Here is an 18263-nt window from a genome sequence, read left to right as displayed (position 1 = left end):
TCTCCTAGGCTAGGAAATGACAACTTGGCTGTCTCCTAGATTCTATCATTATTGCTAGTCAGTCTTCCATCTTAAAGAGAACTTCTGATATGTTTGAAGCAAAAAGTAAGCCAGTGCACTGTTGTCTTAATGGTCTCACAAATGCTAGTCCAGAGATAAGTTAGGCCAGATATAAAACCAAAATTTAAACGTACTTTTGAGCAGATCTGGGTCAGCCTCGTGCTTGTCATTTTTTTTGTGGAAGTTTGGATTTGCATTGTGATGTCTTCTAAAGGGTTAATGGTGGTGCAGGAGTTCACTAGCAATATGTTGGAAGGATCTAAACAGTGGAAACAGATGGGCTGAGTTCATGTAAATGCAATAATTGGGCCAAAAGAAGCAAAAGTGAACTAACATTGCTGGCAAAACTTTATAGGCAAACTGAATTTGGGATGGATTTTTTTGGAGGAGTAGGTAAAAAGAGTCTGTCAGGTCACCCAAATAAAATGCTTAAATATTTATTGAAAGATATTTTCCCTCAAACTTCTGTGTGCTGCTGTAAAGTTTAGATCACTTAGAAATAATTTAGACTGCATATTTATTCTGTTGTTTTCATCTGTATAGGCTGGGGCTTGAAGCTAAAAAAGAGGAAAATCTTGCTGATTGGTTCTCTCAGGTGAGTGTCTTTGAATTTTTTTTCCCCTTCTCTTCTGAATTATCAAATATGACCTAATAAAGGCTTGTCTTATAGTCTTTTAAGTTGTTACCGTTACAAACATTTTTTGGTAATTTCTGTACAGCTCATTCTAAATGCTGAGTAAACATACAGAGCTGTAAAGTCTTGGCTATTGGTTCTGAAAAAGCTAAGTGAACATTTTTTAATTAAATATATTCTAAAGATGAAATAAGAGCTTAATAGATTTTACAATCAGTTTGAATCGAGCTCATGACAGTTTAGAACAGACTTCTTCACATCTGCTGCTAGGTGTTTTTATGTGAAATTTGTTTTGACCTCTATCCAGCTTTTCAAGTAGTATTACTATTTTCAAGTAGTAATATGAAGTAAGATGGGAATTTAAGGTGCTTTAGAAAGTATGGGGGAAGCTTAATATCCTACTAATTTATGGCTAATGAGGTAGATTTCAAAGTTGTCAATGGTACCATTTACTAACAGCAAAATATAAATCTTGTGGTTTATAATTTATAAGCTAGACATCTATAAATTATAAGCTCATTTGATCATAGAGGTTAGTTGATTGCCTTTTTTTGTAATGAAGCTTAGTTGTGTGTGTAGGCATTTCAATTATGTTTCAATAGGTCTGGCTAGTTTATAGAGACCATTTAATAGAACAAGTTTGTACAGCAATATAAAGATGTTAGACGCTCTAGGAGCACTAGCATAAGATATTTGAGACAACTCTTTTTTTTTTTTTCTTTAAATGCCAATTAGCTTTTTGAGAGGGGTTCAGGGCTTGAATTACTGTAATGCTTTCTTTGTGCGTTTAATTGGAACGTCAAAGGTGATCACAAAATCAGAGATGATTGAATACTACGACGTGAGTGGCTGCTATGTTCTTCGTCCATGGGCTTATGCGATCTGGGAAGCCATCAGAGATTTCTTCGACACCGAGATAAAAAAACTTGGCGTGGAAAACTGCTATTTCCCTATGTTTGTGTCTCAGGCTGCACTAGAGAAAGAAAAAACTCATATTGCTGACTTTGCCCCCGAGGTACATTTTAAAATTCTGTTAAATTTAGTGAGAGTGATGTTTACATTAAAAAGCAACAACTTCCCTGCCAACTTAAGTGTGTGTGTGGGTGGTGGCTGTAAGCTGTGCAAGCAATTTCTTTCACTGCTGCTGTTGCCATTATAGCTTTAGGTCAGAGGTCAGCAACCTGTGGCCTATGAAGCAATTTTATCTGGCTCACAGAGCTGGAGGGTGGGGGAGGCAAAGATTCAGCAGTATTTCTGTGGCACAGGCTTTACCTGTGTAGGCAGGGGAAAAGCAGAGTTGGCAAAACTGCAGTGGGAGGCGGGAGAATTGGCAGCTCCAGCTATGTTGCTGATGGTGCGTGGGCTGGGTTGGAAGTGGCCTGTGCTTGAAGCTAAGCTTTATTTAAAATGGCCCCCCACTACAAAATGTTGCTGACCCCTCTTTTAGGTAATGATAAATGCAAGAAGTTATACTTCTGTAGGCTTTATTATAAGGTATTTGTAGGAAACTGAAGGTATGTTTGTATAAAAATGAAGGGGTAGACAGGAGCATCTGTAAATGTCCATCTGTCTGTCTGGGTTTCTTCTGGAGTTATTTTAATGTAACTAAGGTTTCTTTATATTAGAATGTCCATAGCCTCAAAGAGAGGATCTTTTTCATTTGAAATGAAATAGACCAAGGTGAAGGAATTTTTTTTCTTTAAAAAAAAAATAGGTTGCTTGGGTTACAAGGTCTGGCAAAACTGAACTGGCTGAGCCAATTGCTGTACGTCCTACAAGTGAAACAGGTAAACTAAATTGTGCCATAGATTTTTAGAATGAGTAGCTAATACTGCATGACTTGAAATTCTTTCTGGGAAATCCTGCCTAATGATCACTGGTTGGGATGAAGAAAAGTGTTTTGTTTTGAACCCGCCCCCATAAAAATTCATGAAGTCTTGCATGTGCAAAACCAAGATATGCTAGCTGTGGTAGAGAACCATACTAATGTAGTTATACCCTTTCTGGTTAGCCCATTCAGAAGTCTCTTGCATACAAATCACTCAATTTGTATTTTGTGAATCTAGAGGCATTTTTAATTGTTCTAGCTCAGGAGTATCAAACTCATTCATGGGTCAGGCCCATGGATCCCCTTGCTCCCCTTGCTCCCTACTCCTTTCCCATGCCAGATTTAGCCCCTGCAGTGCCTGCTCTGGGACCTGCATTATGCACAGCCCCTGCCCAAGCCAGTCCAGGATCCACACCACAGGCAGCATATACCCCCTTTCTTCCCTGCACCTGGTCTGGAGCTGCTCTGCATGCAGGCAAAATCCTGGACCAGGTGGGGAACACCATTTGTGGCACATGCCACCAGACTGAGCCTACATGCAGGGCCTTGGTACATGTGGGTCAACTTGTACCTATCTGGAAATTTGTTCAAGGGGAACAAAAATGTGGAAGTCCAATCTGTATAAGATGCAAAGCTCCATTGTGCTTACTATGTAACAAAAAAAAAAGGTCTTGGATGTTTCTGGTTGGAAAAAGAGCCAAAGAATGTTTTCTTTTACAGTTATGTATCCTGCCTATGCAAAATGGGTGCAGTCTCACCGAGATCTTCCTATCAAGCTTAATCAGTGGTGCAATGTAGTGGTAGGTCCAGTATACACACTTTCGTTAGTCAGCCATTTCTTTTTGTTCGTCTGTTTGTTTTTCAAGTGGAACAACTCTTATTGAATGCAGTAAAAATGACATTGGCCATAAATGATTCAAAGTGTGTTAGGACAAACATAAGAAAAAAGATGAAATTCATATAATAGATTAAGAATTACAACAGTATTTTATTTGCAGTATGTTGTGTAGCATGTCATTAAATAGCTAGTGAAATATTAATGACTTTTCCGATGAATAAAAGCTCTTCAGTATGAAAGTGTCTATTTTTTTTTTTTTTTAAACTCAATTTTCCAATGTGGTGCAAGTGAAAAATGGAGCTCCCAAGCAATGATGATTATAATGATGATATAGATATAGATATATTTTTTTTAAACATTTAAAAATTAAATTAATAAAACTGAATTTTAATTTAATTTTAAGTCACCTTTCTAAAGCACCTTTTTTCTTGCAGCGTTGGGAGTTCAAACATCCCCAACCCTTCCTCCGTACTCGTGAATTCCTTTGGCAGGAAGGACACACTGCATTTGCCACTTATGAAGAAGCAGCAGAGGAGGTAAAAAAACCACACCGAATGCTTAACTATTTCTCATCTTCTTTTAGAAAAACTTGTCAGTTCAAGTGACTCTTGAATTTTTTGTCTGCATTTTGAACTGCCTGCTGTTAAATTATCTCAATTTAGCTTCCATTTATTGCAAGGGGTAGAGCAAACACCCTAAACAGCTCAAGTAGATCAGTTGTACCTGCTCTGCCACTTAAACTAAGTATAATTCATCTGTCTATAGTCTTAAGCTTTTTGTATGGTATGTATTGCATACTGTAGCTAGCGAGCATGTCTCGGGAATAAGATTTTGAGTTATGTTTTTTGGTCTACAAATGTGTGACTGACTGATAATCTAAGACAGGGTTGGCAGCATTTTTGGAAAGTGCCAAAATCACCCCAGCTTGCACCCATGCCTCGACTTGAAGTGTCAGAGATGGGAGAGCTGCAAGGGGCCTGATCCTCATTGCTGGCGGTGGCTGCACGCATGCCTCTGATAGATGGCAGGGGAGGGGCCAGGGTTGCGCTGCCCCAGCCCCTTCCCTGCCATGTGCTGCAAGCTGCATGTGTACCTGTCACCTGAGCTAGTGCTAGGGCACTGACTCCATTGCAGCTGTGCATGTACTCTAGGCAGATGATGCAGGAGTGACCGGAATTGTGTTTCCCCAGCCCCTTCCCTGCCATGTGCTGTGAACTGCATATGCACCTGCTGCTGCTGTGCAGCCAGTGCCGGGGCTGTGGAGCCCAGTGCAGCTGTTTGTGGCCTCCCAGCTGCCTTCCACAGCTGGCTCAGGCTTTAGGTAGCTGTAGCAGTCAGCTGGAAGGCTGCAAACAGCTGTGCTGGGCTCCACAGCCCCAACTCCACGGCAGTGGTGACAGCTGCACATGTGCCTCTGGATGGATGGTTGGGGAGGAGCCAGGGTTGCACTGCCCCAGGCCTCTTCCCAGCCGTGCACCCAGAGGTGCATACACAGCTGCCATCACCATGAAACTGGTGCCAGGGCCATGGAGCTCCATGTAGCTGTTTGCAGCCTTCTGGCTGCAGCCAGCTTGGGCTCTGGGCAGCTGCTGGGAGAAGCTGCTCAGAGTCTAGGTCAGCTGTGGTGTGCCGAGGAAAATGGCCTCACGTGCCATGCTGTCTAGGACACGTGCCAGGGGTTGCTGATCCCTGCTCTAAGATAAGTCATCAGGGGAAACTTAAAGGCCGTTAGCCGTCCCCAGCTTAAAATATAATTTTCATGGGAAGTGAAAGAAGCACTGGTTTGTAATACTTGAAAAGTTGGTTGGATAAAAACATTTAAATAGGGAACAGTCTTGAATCGGGGTCAAATCCAATGATTCTGCAGGCTGGATCGGACCCATGGGCCTTAGGTTGGTAACCCCTGGGTTAGATGACCTCGTAGCATCAGTTTGTTGGATTTCCAATTCCTAGATTCTTCCCATTCTGGATAATACTTTTATAACCAATTCAAGCTGTTTTTCATGAAGCATCTGTGTAGATGTTTGAAGAGAAGCATAACAAATACAGAATGCTATAATTACCATTTGGAGCTTACAGTATGCATATTATTACGTTTATTAACTACAGCACAATGTTTTCTTTAATCTTGTTTTGTTTCTTAATTTTTCTGCCCCTTAATCTAGAATACAATGGCATTCCTTTTTTAGACAAAAACAGGATGAAGGTTGCATTGGTCAGTAACATAGCGGTATAAAACAAACATTGCAAAACCAGGAAATTCAGAATGTGATCTTAAAGAAATCCAGACAGCCTTTATTCTGCCCTATAGCAATGTCTAGCAGTAGCCATACACTTTTATCTGTTGGTGCTTACTGTTTCATGTGAGATGTTAATTAAAGACCTGTTTTATTTTTCCTTTCGCTCATGTCACTTGAAGGTACAGTTCACACCCCGAGATTTTTAATTGGGTTGCTTTTCTTTAAATTAAGATTAAACCCTAAATTTCCTGGGTGAGTAATGCTTGTTTATACTGTTAAGTTACTTATATGTTTTCCCAGTTTTTTAATTCTGTTTCACAGTAGTTTTTCTTTGGGGGAATTCCTTTTTAACCTAAGTTTTCATAGATTTTTAGTAAAAGAAACCAAAGAGAATTTTACCTTCTGTACTATACCTCCTTCTTAATCTTAGCTGTTGTTTCAAGCTTCCTCTCTCTAGTCAGGCTATTTAGTCTTCTGTTTGAACCCCAAAAGCAGAGCAACAGGTTGGGCGGAGAGAGGAGATCGGAGTCGCATTCAGAGAAGTTATGGAGCTAGTTTCTGGCATGCCTGCTAACAAGATTGGTCCCCACTAACGTAGGGTATCCATAGTCAGTTCTTGTTGGTCTCTTTGCCATGCTGTTTTAGCAGTTTTCAAGCTGAAGTGTTTTCTTATTGTCACCATTCAAATGCTTACCCTTCAACATTTCCTTCGTCAACAAAGGTGTGTAATCAGCCCCATGATTTAATGGAGTATAAGGATGGAAACAGGGCTTGTATATCTAGTAGGCTGTTAGCTGCTACTCTTTCCATGATTTCTAGATGGTTCCAAAATTTTTGTCTTTTGAGTGAAAGCACTATTAAACTTTGGGTGCAGGCATTTAAACTTTGGGGTAAAACTGGAGCACATACTTGATATGTCTATAGCACAGTCTTACACCATCAGTATAAGTCACTCTACTCAGGGTTGAAATGGCCTTTAAAGTAAGGAATCTCTCTACACTGGTGTACCAGTTATTGTCACTTGTGAATTGGTCTGTTTCATTCTGATGGGTAGCTGTTTTTTCCATGCAAAGTGGCTTTGTGCCACCCAGAGGCCAGATGTTGTAATAGCACGTACTGCACTCAGCTCTGGAGTGCAGCTTGTGTATGTGCTCCTGCCTATGCAATGCAGTGTGGGGTGAATTGCTCCGCAGTAACCACACTGTTTACATACCCTTTGACCTTCCTAGCAGCCCAAGCTCAGCGTTTAACAGAGTAATGAACTTTGAGTCCTAAAAAAGTTAAGTGACTTTCAGCCAAGGTGCCATGGCACCACTGTCAAGTGTGCGGATGTGATTCACAAGAAACGTAGAGTTTTCAGATAGGATTCCATAATGTTAAAAACATTCTGACCTGTTGTTATCTTTCTGAGTTCTTTGCAACAAAAGAATTGGTCTAATATATTTCTGTAGTCAAAAAAAGGGAAAACTAAGAACTGGCATTTTCTGAGGAGTGCCTTGAGTCTAAAAAGATTGAGAAACACTGACCTAGTTAATCGATGCAGTATGGTACATCTAAGGTTCTGGGCAGAGTAGAGTGGCATATACTGACAGTTGAGCTGAATGTTATAATTACTTTGTGTAAGCAGAAGTTCAGATGTGGTGGGGGAAAGTAAGTGAGACTTGAGGTAGGGCCATCAAAAGCTTGCTCTTGAGGAAGGGGCTATGTTAGGGAGACTAGCACTGTGTTGAAGGGGAAGGTTTTATTTAAAACAATAAAAAAGGAGTTCTGTACTCTTTGGGACTTCAAAATTGTCTCACTCTGGTGATATTTTGAGTTGAAAAGATGGAAAAAGTTTTAGCAATTTTGAACAGTGAAATAAAGTTAATACATTTTTGTTTTATAATAGGTATTACAGATTCTTGATCTGTATGCTAGAGTATATGAAGAATTCTTAGCAATACCTGTTGTGAAAGGAAGAAAAACTGAAAAAGAGAAATTTGCAGGCGGTGACTATACAACAACAGTGGAGGCATATATATCTGCTAGTGGAAGAGCTATCCAGGTATCTACTGTAAAGCATAAGTTTTCACCATCTTTTTTAAAAACCCCATCCTTCTGTGTCTTAGTGATCAGTTTAATGCAGTCATGCTCCATCTCTAGCCTACAGGTCAAATGCAGCAAGCAGAGCTATCGTATCTGGCCTGCAGGGCTCCCCCACAGGTCTTGAAATTTGGCAGTAGGGGGCTAGTGGCTATTAATATGGCCACCCTCTCCCTCCCGTGTATCTGCGTTAGGGCTGGATCGTGCTCCCTTCCTCTTTCCTTCCCCCACTCTTACTGCCCTTCAAAGCTGAGTCAAACTCCTTTCCCCTACGTGGCTGCATTGGGGCCAGCCTGTCCCACACCGTGCCTGCCCCAGGTGCCAAATTGAAGCCACCAGCTGGATCCAGCCCACGGACAGACCAGGCACCGTCCATCCAGCTAGCAAGGGAAAAAGGTTGAACATTACTGATTTAACTTTTTCTTGAACAGAATTTTCTGTGTGCATCTTTCAGGGAGCAACATCTCATCATCTTGGGCAGAATTTTTCTAAGATGTTTGAGATTGTGTTTGAGGATCCCAAGAAGCCAGGCGAGAAACAGTTTGCTTATCAAAACTCTTGGGGCATTACAACTCGGACCATTGGTGTAATGACCATGATTCATGGAGATAACATGGGGCTGGTACTGCCACCTCGGGTAGCTTGTGTTCAGGTGGGTAAAAACAGTTTGTGTAATTTGTTCAGACAGAAATGGGGAAAAAAGCTACTGTCTTATTTTGTATTGGCTATTTGATGAAAAGAACTCTTAAGTAGATTCATCTATGAATCTATAAATGTGGAAAACTACTTTTTAGAGTGTGCAGTTTGTACTCAGAAATATACTGGATTAATATTAAAGTAGTTCTAGAGTCTAGCTTCTTGTGACAAACTGGGCATATTAAATCTCATGTTCATCCAAAACTAAATGTATTTGTAATGCTTGATGCAGAAGGGAGTTTCAAACAAACAAACTTGCTTTGTAAAGTGCCACAAACATTTTTCTTTCTTCCTGTTAACTGTCTATATGCTTAGTAATTAAATGAATTAGGAACACATGCTTGCTGTAAATTTTTACTTGTATTATGTTGTAGGTTATAATTATTCCTTGTGGCATCACAAATTCACTTTCTGAGGAAGACAAAGATGCCCTGCTGAAGAAATGCAATGACTACCTTAAGAGGCTGCTCAGTGTTAATATTCGTGTCCGTGCTGACTTAAGAGACAATTATTCACCTGGTTGGAAGTTCAATCACTGGGAGTTAAAGGTAAAAATCTTTTCAAATATGAATTTGTAGTGCCAAAAGCATTGTAGCCTGTTGTGGTCTTTCTAACTTCTTTGCAGAAGAAGAATTACTCCATTATTTTTCCGTAATCACATGAAAGCTAAAAGCTGACATTTTCTTTGGGTGCCTTAATTCCAGCGAGATTGAGAACCACTTGTAGCTGAACAGACTGGAAAATTTGCAATGGCCTTATCGTACCACAACAGAAAGCCTTCTGTTTACAACAAAAAGCTCAAATATTGTAGTGAAGGTAACTTTAGAGGCTTTGTAAGTATAGCAGTGAAGAACAAGGTATTTAAAGCGGAGTGAGTAATTTGGAGTAGTATGAAGAATACTATGGAGTAGTATGAACAATGAAGGAGTTACAACCCGGTAGCATTATTTGTATTTTTCCTATTTTTATCCAGAGTTTGAAGTTTACATAAATATTCAAATGCTAACCTCCAGATAAGATGATCAAAGCTTTCTGTTAAAGGTCATGAAAAGCTCCTATTACAGGTAGAGAAACAATGTGGGCACATTTTATTGTTATTTTAAATCCTTCTATTTTGAAGGAACTATAATAAATCAGTTGGTGATCCAGAAATTTCAATAGGTTGCTTATTACCTCTGTTTGCAACCTTAGCATATTCTGATATACTTTAAAATGTGCATTTTATAAATTGCTTATAAATGCATCCTTAATTTAAAATGTGACTGAAAATGTCATGAAATGTCATAAAAATGCATATTTAAAATATGATATTAAGGTCCTTTGGAGAAGTGAGAGACAACATTTGAGAGTTGAAGATTCTTGTTCTTTCTGTTGAAAATTGCAGTAATGGACAAAACTGATAAATACTTTTATCTGAATGCTTTTGATCATTAAAATGAGGGGATAAAAGTTAGCATTGCATGGTATACATGGATACCCCACAGACTTTCACAGTTGGCTGTGTTTATATCTTTGACTTCCACAGTATTAATTGTGTGAAATTATGCAATACATAATTTATCATTCTATTTGCAATAATGAGAGAATTTCAGCCTCAAGTTTTGACACAAGACTATCAGACCATGAAAACAATATAGTTTTAAGACACCACGACTTACAGGAAAGCTGTACTTATTTTACCACTGTAACTACAAGTTAGTAGAGTAAGAAGTTGTGCAGTTTTTTCACCAAGAACCTGTGGAACATGTGAGGGGGAATTTATATTTAGTTTTAAATGATAAGTAATGAGCTTTGTCTTGGGAGGCACAGCTTTTTGATGACTTTGGATTTTTTTATATTATATAATAATGGAGCCAAAATGTACCAAGTATCATTAAGATCATATTGTGCAGACCTTGAGACATACAATTCTTGCTGAAGCACTGCACACCCTTGAGAACTTATGCTCTAAGGGGTACAATTTGTGAGACTCCTGTAAAGAGATTTTCATGTGAGATTGGGCTGCAGGGGTTTGTGGTGGCTGCTTTAATCCTTTCACTGTGCTGCTTGCTATTCTCAGAACAGAAAGCTATAGCTGCTACATATTTTCCTCAGAATATGAAAATGTCTTGGCAGGTTTTGGAAGTGATGAAACTAATGAATATTCTTATTAACAGTTTTCAAATATGCTTGTTTATAGTATCTACCTGTAGCTTCGGTCTGTAATTTGCAAGAGCAAATTTTGCTGTAAAAATAGGTCTTCCTGCAATTTCAAAAGTAGCTAGTCCTAAGGTGAGGAAGACTGTTTTGTACAATGAATGTCAAGAAGGTCCAGAATATGAAGGGAATGGAAAGCCAGGACAAAAGTTATCTTACATAATATTGTAAGTACAGTCAGTTTTTCACTTGCAACAGGGGCAGCAATTTTTTGACATTTGTCAGCGGGCTAAAGGAAAAGAACTGCTGTCCTAAATGAAAGGGCAAGTGCATCCACCTAGCTGAAGAGGGATGTAATGAATTATTGCACTAGACTAGTAAAAAGTTCAGCTATAAAAATGTTCCTGAATGGGAACAAACTGTTGGGTTCCTGTGCATTTAACGGGATGTAAAGTTAGTATTTGTCATTAAGTTTAAAAAGTATGAAAACATTATGAAACAAAGACATATCTTTGTCTCTCTTTGTTCTAGCACCATCAAAATTAATACTTGTGCAGCTTTAATAGAACTAATTTAACAGACTTCCTGCTCAAATGTGCTTTGCCATGTTAGGATTAGAAAGTATCAGTGATTTGAAAAACACTTATTAAATCTAAATTAATAACACTTTTATTTAAAATGTGAAGAATTAATCTGACTCACTAGGTATGGCAACTATGTCCCAGTTACACTAGCTAACATCATATTGAATAATTTTTAAAACTGTTTTAATATGGCCTCCAAGATAACAAGGCATTTAAGTAAACATCTACATGAAAAAACCATGGCAAGGTATAGCAAGCTGGTGAATGTGTCTGAGGGAATTAAATATGCTTTTAGAGGTAAATATGTGCAGGTTTTTTAGATTCTGGCAAGCAGTACTCTTCATGTAGTCTGACCTCTGCGCTTTTTTTTTTTAACATACTATTCTACCAGTTCCCTTTTTGTTTCTGCTAATTGTGGAGAACAAACTGCCTGTACAGGTTTCCTTCGCTTTATGCTGTACGTGCATTCATGGAAAATTGGTGCATAACTCAAATTCAAATAAAAGGAACCCACTTTACAATATAACAAATAGGGATACTTTCCAAGACCCCAAGTGTACTAATGTGGTATCACTCTGCTTCCAGGGCAGCTGCAGCTCCAGAAGCACCAGCTGCCCTGAGCAGTGGGTGTGGGCATTGCTGCTGGGAGGCTTCATGGCTCACAGCTCCCAGGGTACCAGGCTGCAGGGGCCGGTGCTGCAGCCCCATCCGGGCACCACTGCCCAGGTGGCTCAGCTTCTGCCAAATAACATTTTTCTTTCTTCACCTATGGCATCGCTCCCACAGTGCACCACACAAAGCAGATGACTGCAGGCCTGCACTGCACCAATCGCATAAGAGTGAATTTACCTCACATATAACGAGTTTTGGTATAAAAAGGGTTACTGAGTAAGAGTGAATTCACACCTACGGAACTTGCATAAAGTGAGGGAAACCTGTAATTGAAAGCAGACTGCTAGGGTTACATAACTGGTCATGACAATACTATTTGAGCACAAGTAAAACTTGGGAGTTTTATATTTCGTGGTGTTAAGCTCTTGCATATCTTCTTTGGTAGGTAAACTGCCCAAATCACAATAATTTATTTCTTCTGTACCAGTCTGCTGACAGTACAAATTTGAAATCATTGTTTTGGATCTTAGCTAGAAAATTGAGGCTTTGACATGCTGAGATGCTTACTTTTTATTCTTATGTTCAAGAACAGGACACTTTTTCCATTTGGCCTTTATTTACTCTATATCTGTACCATACTACTTTGCAGTTTGCCATAATAGTTCCTATCTATCATCCATTTCAACATTGTATGCAGATGCTACTCTAAATAGGAGTATATATAAGTACCTTTAGTCAAGGAGATTTTAGGAGATTATGAAGTATTACATGAGACTCCCGTTGCTTCCATAATTATAATTTGTACAGTGTCATGTGGAAAGGAGTCGCAACATTTTTTTTTTATTTGTTTCAAATGGTTCATGACAGAAGGAATCTAGAATAGGTAAAGGTGCAGTTTACAAAGGTGCAGAAACAATCTCAAAGCTTAAGTTTGCTCTAGTCTTGACTACCTCCAAGTGTTAGAGTAGCCATATAATTCCTTTGCTAGTTATGTCAGTGTGTTTAAGAGGAATAAATAATGTTCAATGTAAATTGGCTCCAGATTGAAATGAGTGTTAATGGCAACAGAATGAAGAAAGTCTTACTCTTTGAAACTGACTGGTTCCGCTATCTATTTGTAATACATTGTCTGCTAATGTGTAGAAATAAAGATAAACTCTTTGATTTTGCTTACAGGGTGTTCCAATTAGGTTGGAAGTGGGACCACGAGATATGAAGAACCATCAGTTTGTTGCTGTTAGAAGAGACACAGGACAGAAGTTGACATTGGCTGAAGATGAGGCAGAGGATAAACTCAGCCAGATTTTGGAGGAGATCCATGCTAACCTCTACAACAGGTTAGACTACAGGAGAAATTTAAATCATTCAGCATATGTGACTGACTTGACTTTTTATTTTGGCTGAAAAGGAGATTTCCTCATCTGCTTTAGATTTAACTGGGGAAGAGAGTCGTCTTCATCTTTCCCTTCTCTGTTCAGGACACTTTATTATTCCGTTCCACTGCCCCCCCCCCCATTCAATTAGTGTTTTTAATTAGGAAATCTTGTCAACTAAGACCCGTCTTGAAAGGGCTATGGTGAAGGTATTTTCTTGTATGTGTCAGTGCTCTCTTCACTCTGTTTTAGTCCTGCCATGTACTGCAAATGTCTCTCCTTTTAAAAAAAAAAATAAAATAAAAATATACCAACAAAGCTTTTCCTTCCACCCTAGCTTTATAGTCTGGGCATCTTGCAGCTACCCTTGCTGTATTCACTAGAATAGGGGTGGGTAAAATGTGGCTAGGGGGCCAGATGCGGCCTGCCAGGCCATTCTATCCCGCATGCAGGGCCTCTAAAAAATTTAGAAAATTAATATTTACCTGCCCTGGGCTGCCTGTCATGCGGCCCTCGATGGCTTGCCAAAACTCAGTAAGCAGCCCTCTCTCTGCCCAAAATAATTGCTGGCCCCTGCACTAGAAGGTAATGTTTGTTCCTCTTGCAGTTAAAACAATGCATTTTCCCTGTTCCTTGGGCTTATGTGCTAGTGTGGTGGAATCTCCTGCAACCAGGAGAGGAGGGGGTCTTCAATTTGTCTTTTAGGTGCAACAACTGTAAACTGGAAAATATCCTGATTTTTAAGGCATCTACTGATAACTTGATTGAATTTATTTTTTTAGAGCGTCTGAAGACCTGAAAAATCATATGGTGGTGTCTAATGATATGGATGACTTTCAAAAAGAACTTGATTCTGGAAAGGTAAAGAAATTCCCTTTTGAACTTCAATACAGGTGTCTTTTGACATAGTTAGAACAATATACAGGATTCCCTCACTTTATATGGGTTCCGTATGTGTGAATTTGCTCTTACGTGGCGACCCTTTTTATACCAAAAATTCATTATATGCAAGGTAAATTCACTTTTATGCAGTTGGTATGGTGGAAGCCCACAGTCAGCTCCTTTTATGCGGTGCATTGCGCGAGTGACACACAACAAAATATAGTCTTATGTGTGGATCTGTGCTCCTCGCTTGTTGTCTGTCGTGTGTTTTTGTAGTTGCCTTCCCCATTATGATAGTGCCCTATGCTTGTGTGTACTGTCTGCTGTTGCTGAGTACCAAAATTGTCTTGTAAAAGTGGTAGAAATGGATCTCGGGGTCAGTATAGTTGAGGTCTTGGAATATATCCCTGTTAGTTACATTGTAAAGTGGGTTCCCTTTATGCAAATTTGAGTTACACGCCATTTTCCAGAAACGCATGTACAGCATAAAGCCAGGGAAACCTATACAATTTTTGTTATACTTTAGGGGCCAATTGAGTATCTGGTGCCTAAAAAAAATGCTGGGTTACTATTTTAAAGGAAGCTCTCTGGTGTTTTTAATCAAACTACTTCTATCACCAGGTGTAATGTTTCAGTGGAGATTTGGCTAGAATTGTAACTTCTCAAATCCTCCGGTGCTGCTTGTTATCCCCTATGCTCAAATACAGTTTTGATGAATAAAATTTTCTAAGCTACTAGTATTTAAAATTTTATTTATTCTCGCACAGGTAATAAGGCTACATAAGGTAATCTGAAATTCCTGTTACCTGGCCTGCAGCATTTTAAATAAGTATACTGCTTTTTCAACAGGAAGTAGCCATAGATCTTAATACAAATACCTTATTCAGATTAAGATAAGCTACTGTCATTTTTCCAACACGAGTAGTTGCAAAATAATTACCAAATATCATAGCGAGTTTCCAAGAGTCCAAAGTACATCCTACTTGCGTCAAAGAAAACTTGCTTTTTTGACATGGGCAGAAGCCATTGGGTGCATTTAAGAATTGCTGGGCGTCAGAAAGTTTCCCAAGTTTAATATTCAGAATAACTGATAAAGTAGCAGGGTTGACTTCCCTAAAATTTAGCATTCTAAAAAGAATGGAAGTGTTGATAGAGCAGCTGACATGTAGGTCAGAGTATAAAAGTAGGGAAGTACTGAAAGATTTTCTTGGCTGATATTGATAGCAGATTATTAGCCATCTATAGTGACTGATACCAATCCGATAGCTGACCTACCCTCCACACTGCTGGGCTGCATCCCTGTATCAGTGACATCACTGGCCACAACGGCCGAAAATAGCCGATGGTCAATAATGTTAATTTTCTTTTCATCAGTGCCGATCTGATATGCAACCGATATATCAGTGCACTTCTACATAAAAGCAATTCTTAATCGTTCAAGAAATTAACCGAATTGTTCTTTACTTGAGATGTCTACTGAGCTGCCATTGTCTTGATGTTTTAACTTGAAATTCTGTAATCTATCATCTAGCCCATAAATTGATAAGTATATTTGAAAATTTATTTAGGAAATTTAACTAGAATTCCTGTTTAGTGCAATACTTCTGGAATAGTGAGACATAAAGAGAGGTTAAGTGATTTGTGTAATGTTAGGCATACAGTGGATGAAATGTTTTCTAAGGACTAGGTACAGAGCCCGTTGGAGTTTGTATTATCTCATGATATTCCATTCACTATAAAATGCACTTAGTTACCTTATTTAGCCATTTTCTTATTCTTTTTACTCCTGTCCTCCTATTGTTCTCTAACTCAAGCCTTTGCATTTTTTTTAACTTGATTTGTAAACTGTGTAACAAAAACAACTGTGTCTATTCATCAGCTAGCACTTCAGAGCCTCATTCAAGGTTGTGGTATTGTGCCAGAGAAACAAGATGACCCTCCCTTGAAAAGATAAATTTGCACAAAAATATTATGTGCTCCACCTTCTGGTTCTGCAGTGGTATTTCTCTGGTGCACATTGTTTTCAAAGGAAGCTTGGCTTCCCTGATGACAGTAGCTGTTCATAAAGACCTTCTTGTGTTTTCTGCATGATGCTGCTTTTGTGTGTCATGTGTTCAGACAACGTTGAGATGTTACATTGTCATCCTATTGTAATACTTACTGTAGGTTTAAGCTGTTTAAAAACTGCAAACCCAGGTTCACTCATAGTTTAGGGCATGCATTAACCACAGTTAAAATGTGGGCCTTGTTCAGAAAATATGAAAGTCCTAATGGCTGGAATTTATAATGGGAAGCTTTACTAAGAGTCTGCAATGTGTTCCTTTATACAGTATAAGAAAGTGTTCTCTTTGCAGTCCAACAGATACATAGGGGACTAGATCATTTCCATGAGTAGAAGAAAACTTATTGGTCAGGCCGCAGTTGGAATACTGCATCCATTTTTGGGCCCCATACTTCAAGAGGGATGTGGACAACCTCGAGAGGGTTCAGAGGAGGTTCCACTCATGGTTAGGGACCTGCAGGCAAAGCCCTATGAGGAGAGAGTGAGGGACCTGGATCTCTTCAGCCTCCTCAAGAGAAGCCTGAGAGGTGATCATGTCGCTGCCTACAAATTAATAGCGGGGAGCAGGGAGAAGGGGCAGCAAGGAGTAGGAGATGCTTTGTTTACCAGGGCACTTCTTGGAGTCACTAGGAACAACAGCCACAAGCTGACGGAGAGCAGATTTAAGTTAGACACTGGGAAGAACTTTATAGTAAGTGTTGCCAGAATCTGGAATGGGCTTCCAAGGGAGATGGTGCTCTCCCCTATCCTGGGGGTCTTTAAGAGGAAGCTAGACATGCACCTGGCTGGGGTCATCTGACCCCAACACTCTTTCGTGCCCAGGGCAGGGTTCAGACTATGATCTACTGAGGTCCCTTCCAACCCAAACATCTATGAATCTATAGTAGTTTCTTTTTCTTTTAAATATCTGTCTTGTAAATGCAAACAATGTATATGAAGGCAGCAGTCACCCTCTTAAAATCTGCTATGGGTTTATACCAATGCTTTACTAGTTTCATCATTAAGAGACAACTGTTGAACTCTATATTCGTGACAGGATGGCTATAAAAATCCTTTGAATTAAGTTTTAATATGCCTTCTGACCATGGAATCACAGACAGTGTTAGCTGTATCACAGCTGCAGGACTCGGGAGTCTTTCTTTTCAACAAAGAGACTGCCTGTTTTAATATCTAACCTGTCCATCTTTCTTTTACATTAGATTGTGCAGATTCCCTTTTGTGGGGAGATTGAATGTGAGGACTGGATCAAGAAAACTACTGCCAGGTAATGTAACTGGAAGGAACTTACCTGCCTTAAAGCAAAATGTAGTTGAATGTGAAATATTAAAGTAACATTGATGGGGTTTTTTTGGGGTTTTTTTTGGTTTTGTTTTGTTTTTTACACCATCTGCATAGAATTTTCACTCTTCTAAATACAAAGCAGGCTTTACTCCATCAGCTTCAAACTTTATGGCCCAATACGTCTATCTTGAAACTTATTTTTTCTATTAATTAAATCAGATGAATTAAAAATGCTTAAAGAAAATTGTTTTTCTTTCTTAGGGATCAAGATCTTGAGCCTGGTGCCCCATCCATGGGAGCAAAAAGTCTCTGCATCCCCTTCAAACCTCTCTGTGAGCTGCAGGCTGGAACAAAATGTGTATGTGGCAAGAACCCTGCCAAGTTCTACACTCTGTTTGGCCGTAGTTACTAAACTGCTAGTGAAAGCACCTTATCTCGGAATTCAACTTTTTTTAATAAGACTGAAGTATCCCCAGAACTTATCAGTTTTGTGACTTTTTAAAGAATTCGAAAAACAAAGCCATAAACTATAATAAATAAATAAATAAATAAATAAATAAAATGAATCCCCCAGTCGTCAGTCCTAGACTAGCAGTACTGCACAGACTTTTCTGTAAACATATCTAATAATAAATATGTATTGTGAGCTATAACTTTGTTCCATTGTTTGGTTTTTGTCTTGCTGTCACAGGAAATGATTAGGCTTTGCTTGTTTTAGAGTTTGCTTGCAGGCGTGCATGTACTGTAACAAAATACAGGCATGTGAGGGGAAAATGTAAAATGTTGTAAAGCAGGGCTGACAGCATGACTTGTAGGTCAGATCCAGCCTGTGGAACCATTTTATTGAGTCCGTGGAGCCCAGGGTCTTCTATGGCATTTCAGCAGTAGGAGGCTTCACTTGGGCAGCTGGGAGAAGCAATGGCACCGTGGTGGGTAGCAGGGTCTCCAGCTCTGG

At 39.3% G+C, this 18263-nt stretch overlaps 1 protein-coding gene across 5 annotated transcripts in view; it reads left to right on the top strand.

Moving 5' to 3' along the window:
- The window catches only part of EPRS (glutamyl-prolyl-tRNA synthetase), a 57470-nt gene extending 39509 nt beyond the window's left edge, over positions 1 to 17961 (top strand). For all 5 annotated transcript variants that reach the window (XM_019549493.1, XM_019549490.1, XM_019549492.1 and 2 more), the window contains 12 exons: positions 604 to 655; positions 1500 to 1709; positions 2409 to 2481; positions 3243 to 3322; positions 3795 to 3896; positions 7489 to 7644; positions 8137 to 8334; positions 8753 to 8926; positions 12887 to 13047; positions 13866 to 13944; positions 17227 to 17291; positions 17570 to 17961. In XM_019549493.1, coding sequence (XP_019405038.1) covers positions 604 to 655; positions 1500 to 1709; positions 2409 to 2481; positions 3243 to 3322; positions 3795 to 3896; positions 7489 to 7644; positions 8137 to 8334; positions 8753 to 8926; positions 12887 to 13047; positions 13866 to 13944; positions 17227 to 17291; positions 17570 to 17720 — 1501 coding nt within the window. In that variant the 3' untranslated portion in view covers positions 17721 to 17961. The remainder of the gene's footprint in view (positions 1 to 603; positions 656 to 1499; positions 1710 to 2408; positions 2482 to 3242; positions 3323 to 3794; positions 3897 to 7488; positions 7645 to 8136; positions 8335 to 8752; positions 8927 to 12886; positions 13048 to 13865; positions 13945 to 17226; positions 17292 to 17569) is intronic.
- Positions 17962 to 18263: the final 302 nt, after the last annotated feature.

Source organism: Crocodylus porosus, unplaced genomic scaffold (assembly GCF_001723895.1).
Source record: "Crocodylus porosus isolate Cpor-Errol unplaced genomic scaffold, CroPor_comp1, whole genome shotgun sequence".
In the NCBI taxonomy this organism is placed as follows: Eukaryota; Metazoa; Chordata; order Crocodylia; family Crocodylidae; genus Crocodylus; species Crocodylus porosus.
This window is presented reverse-complemented; position numbering and strand designations above follow the sequence as displayed.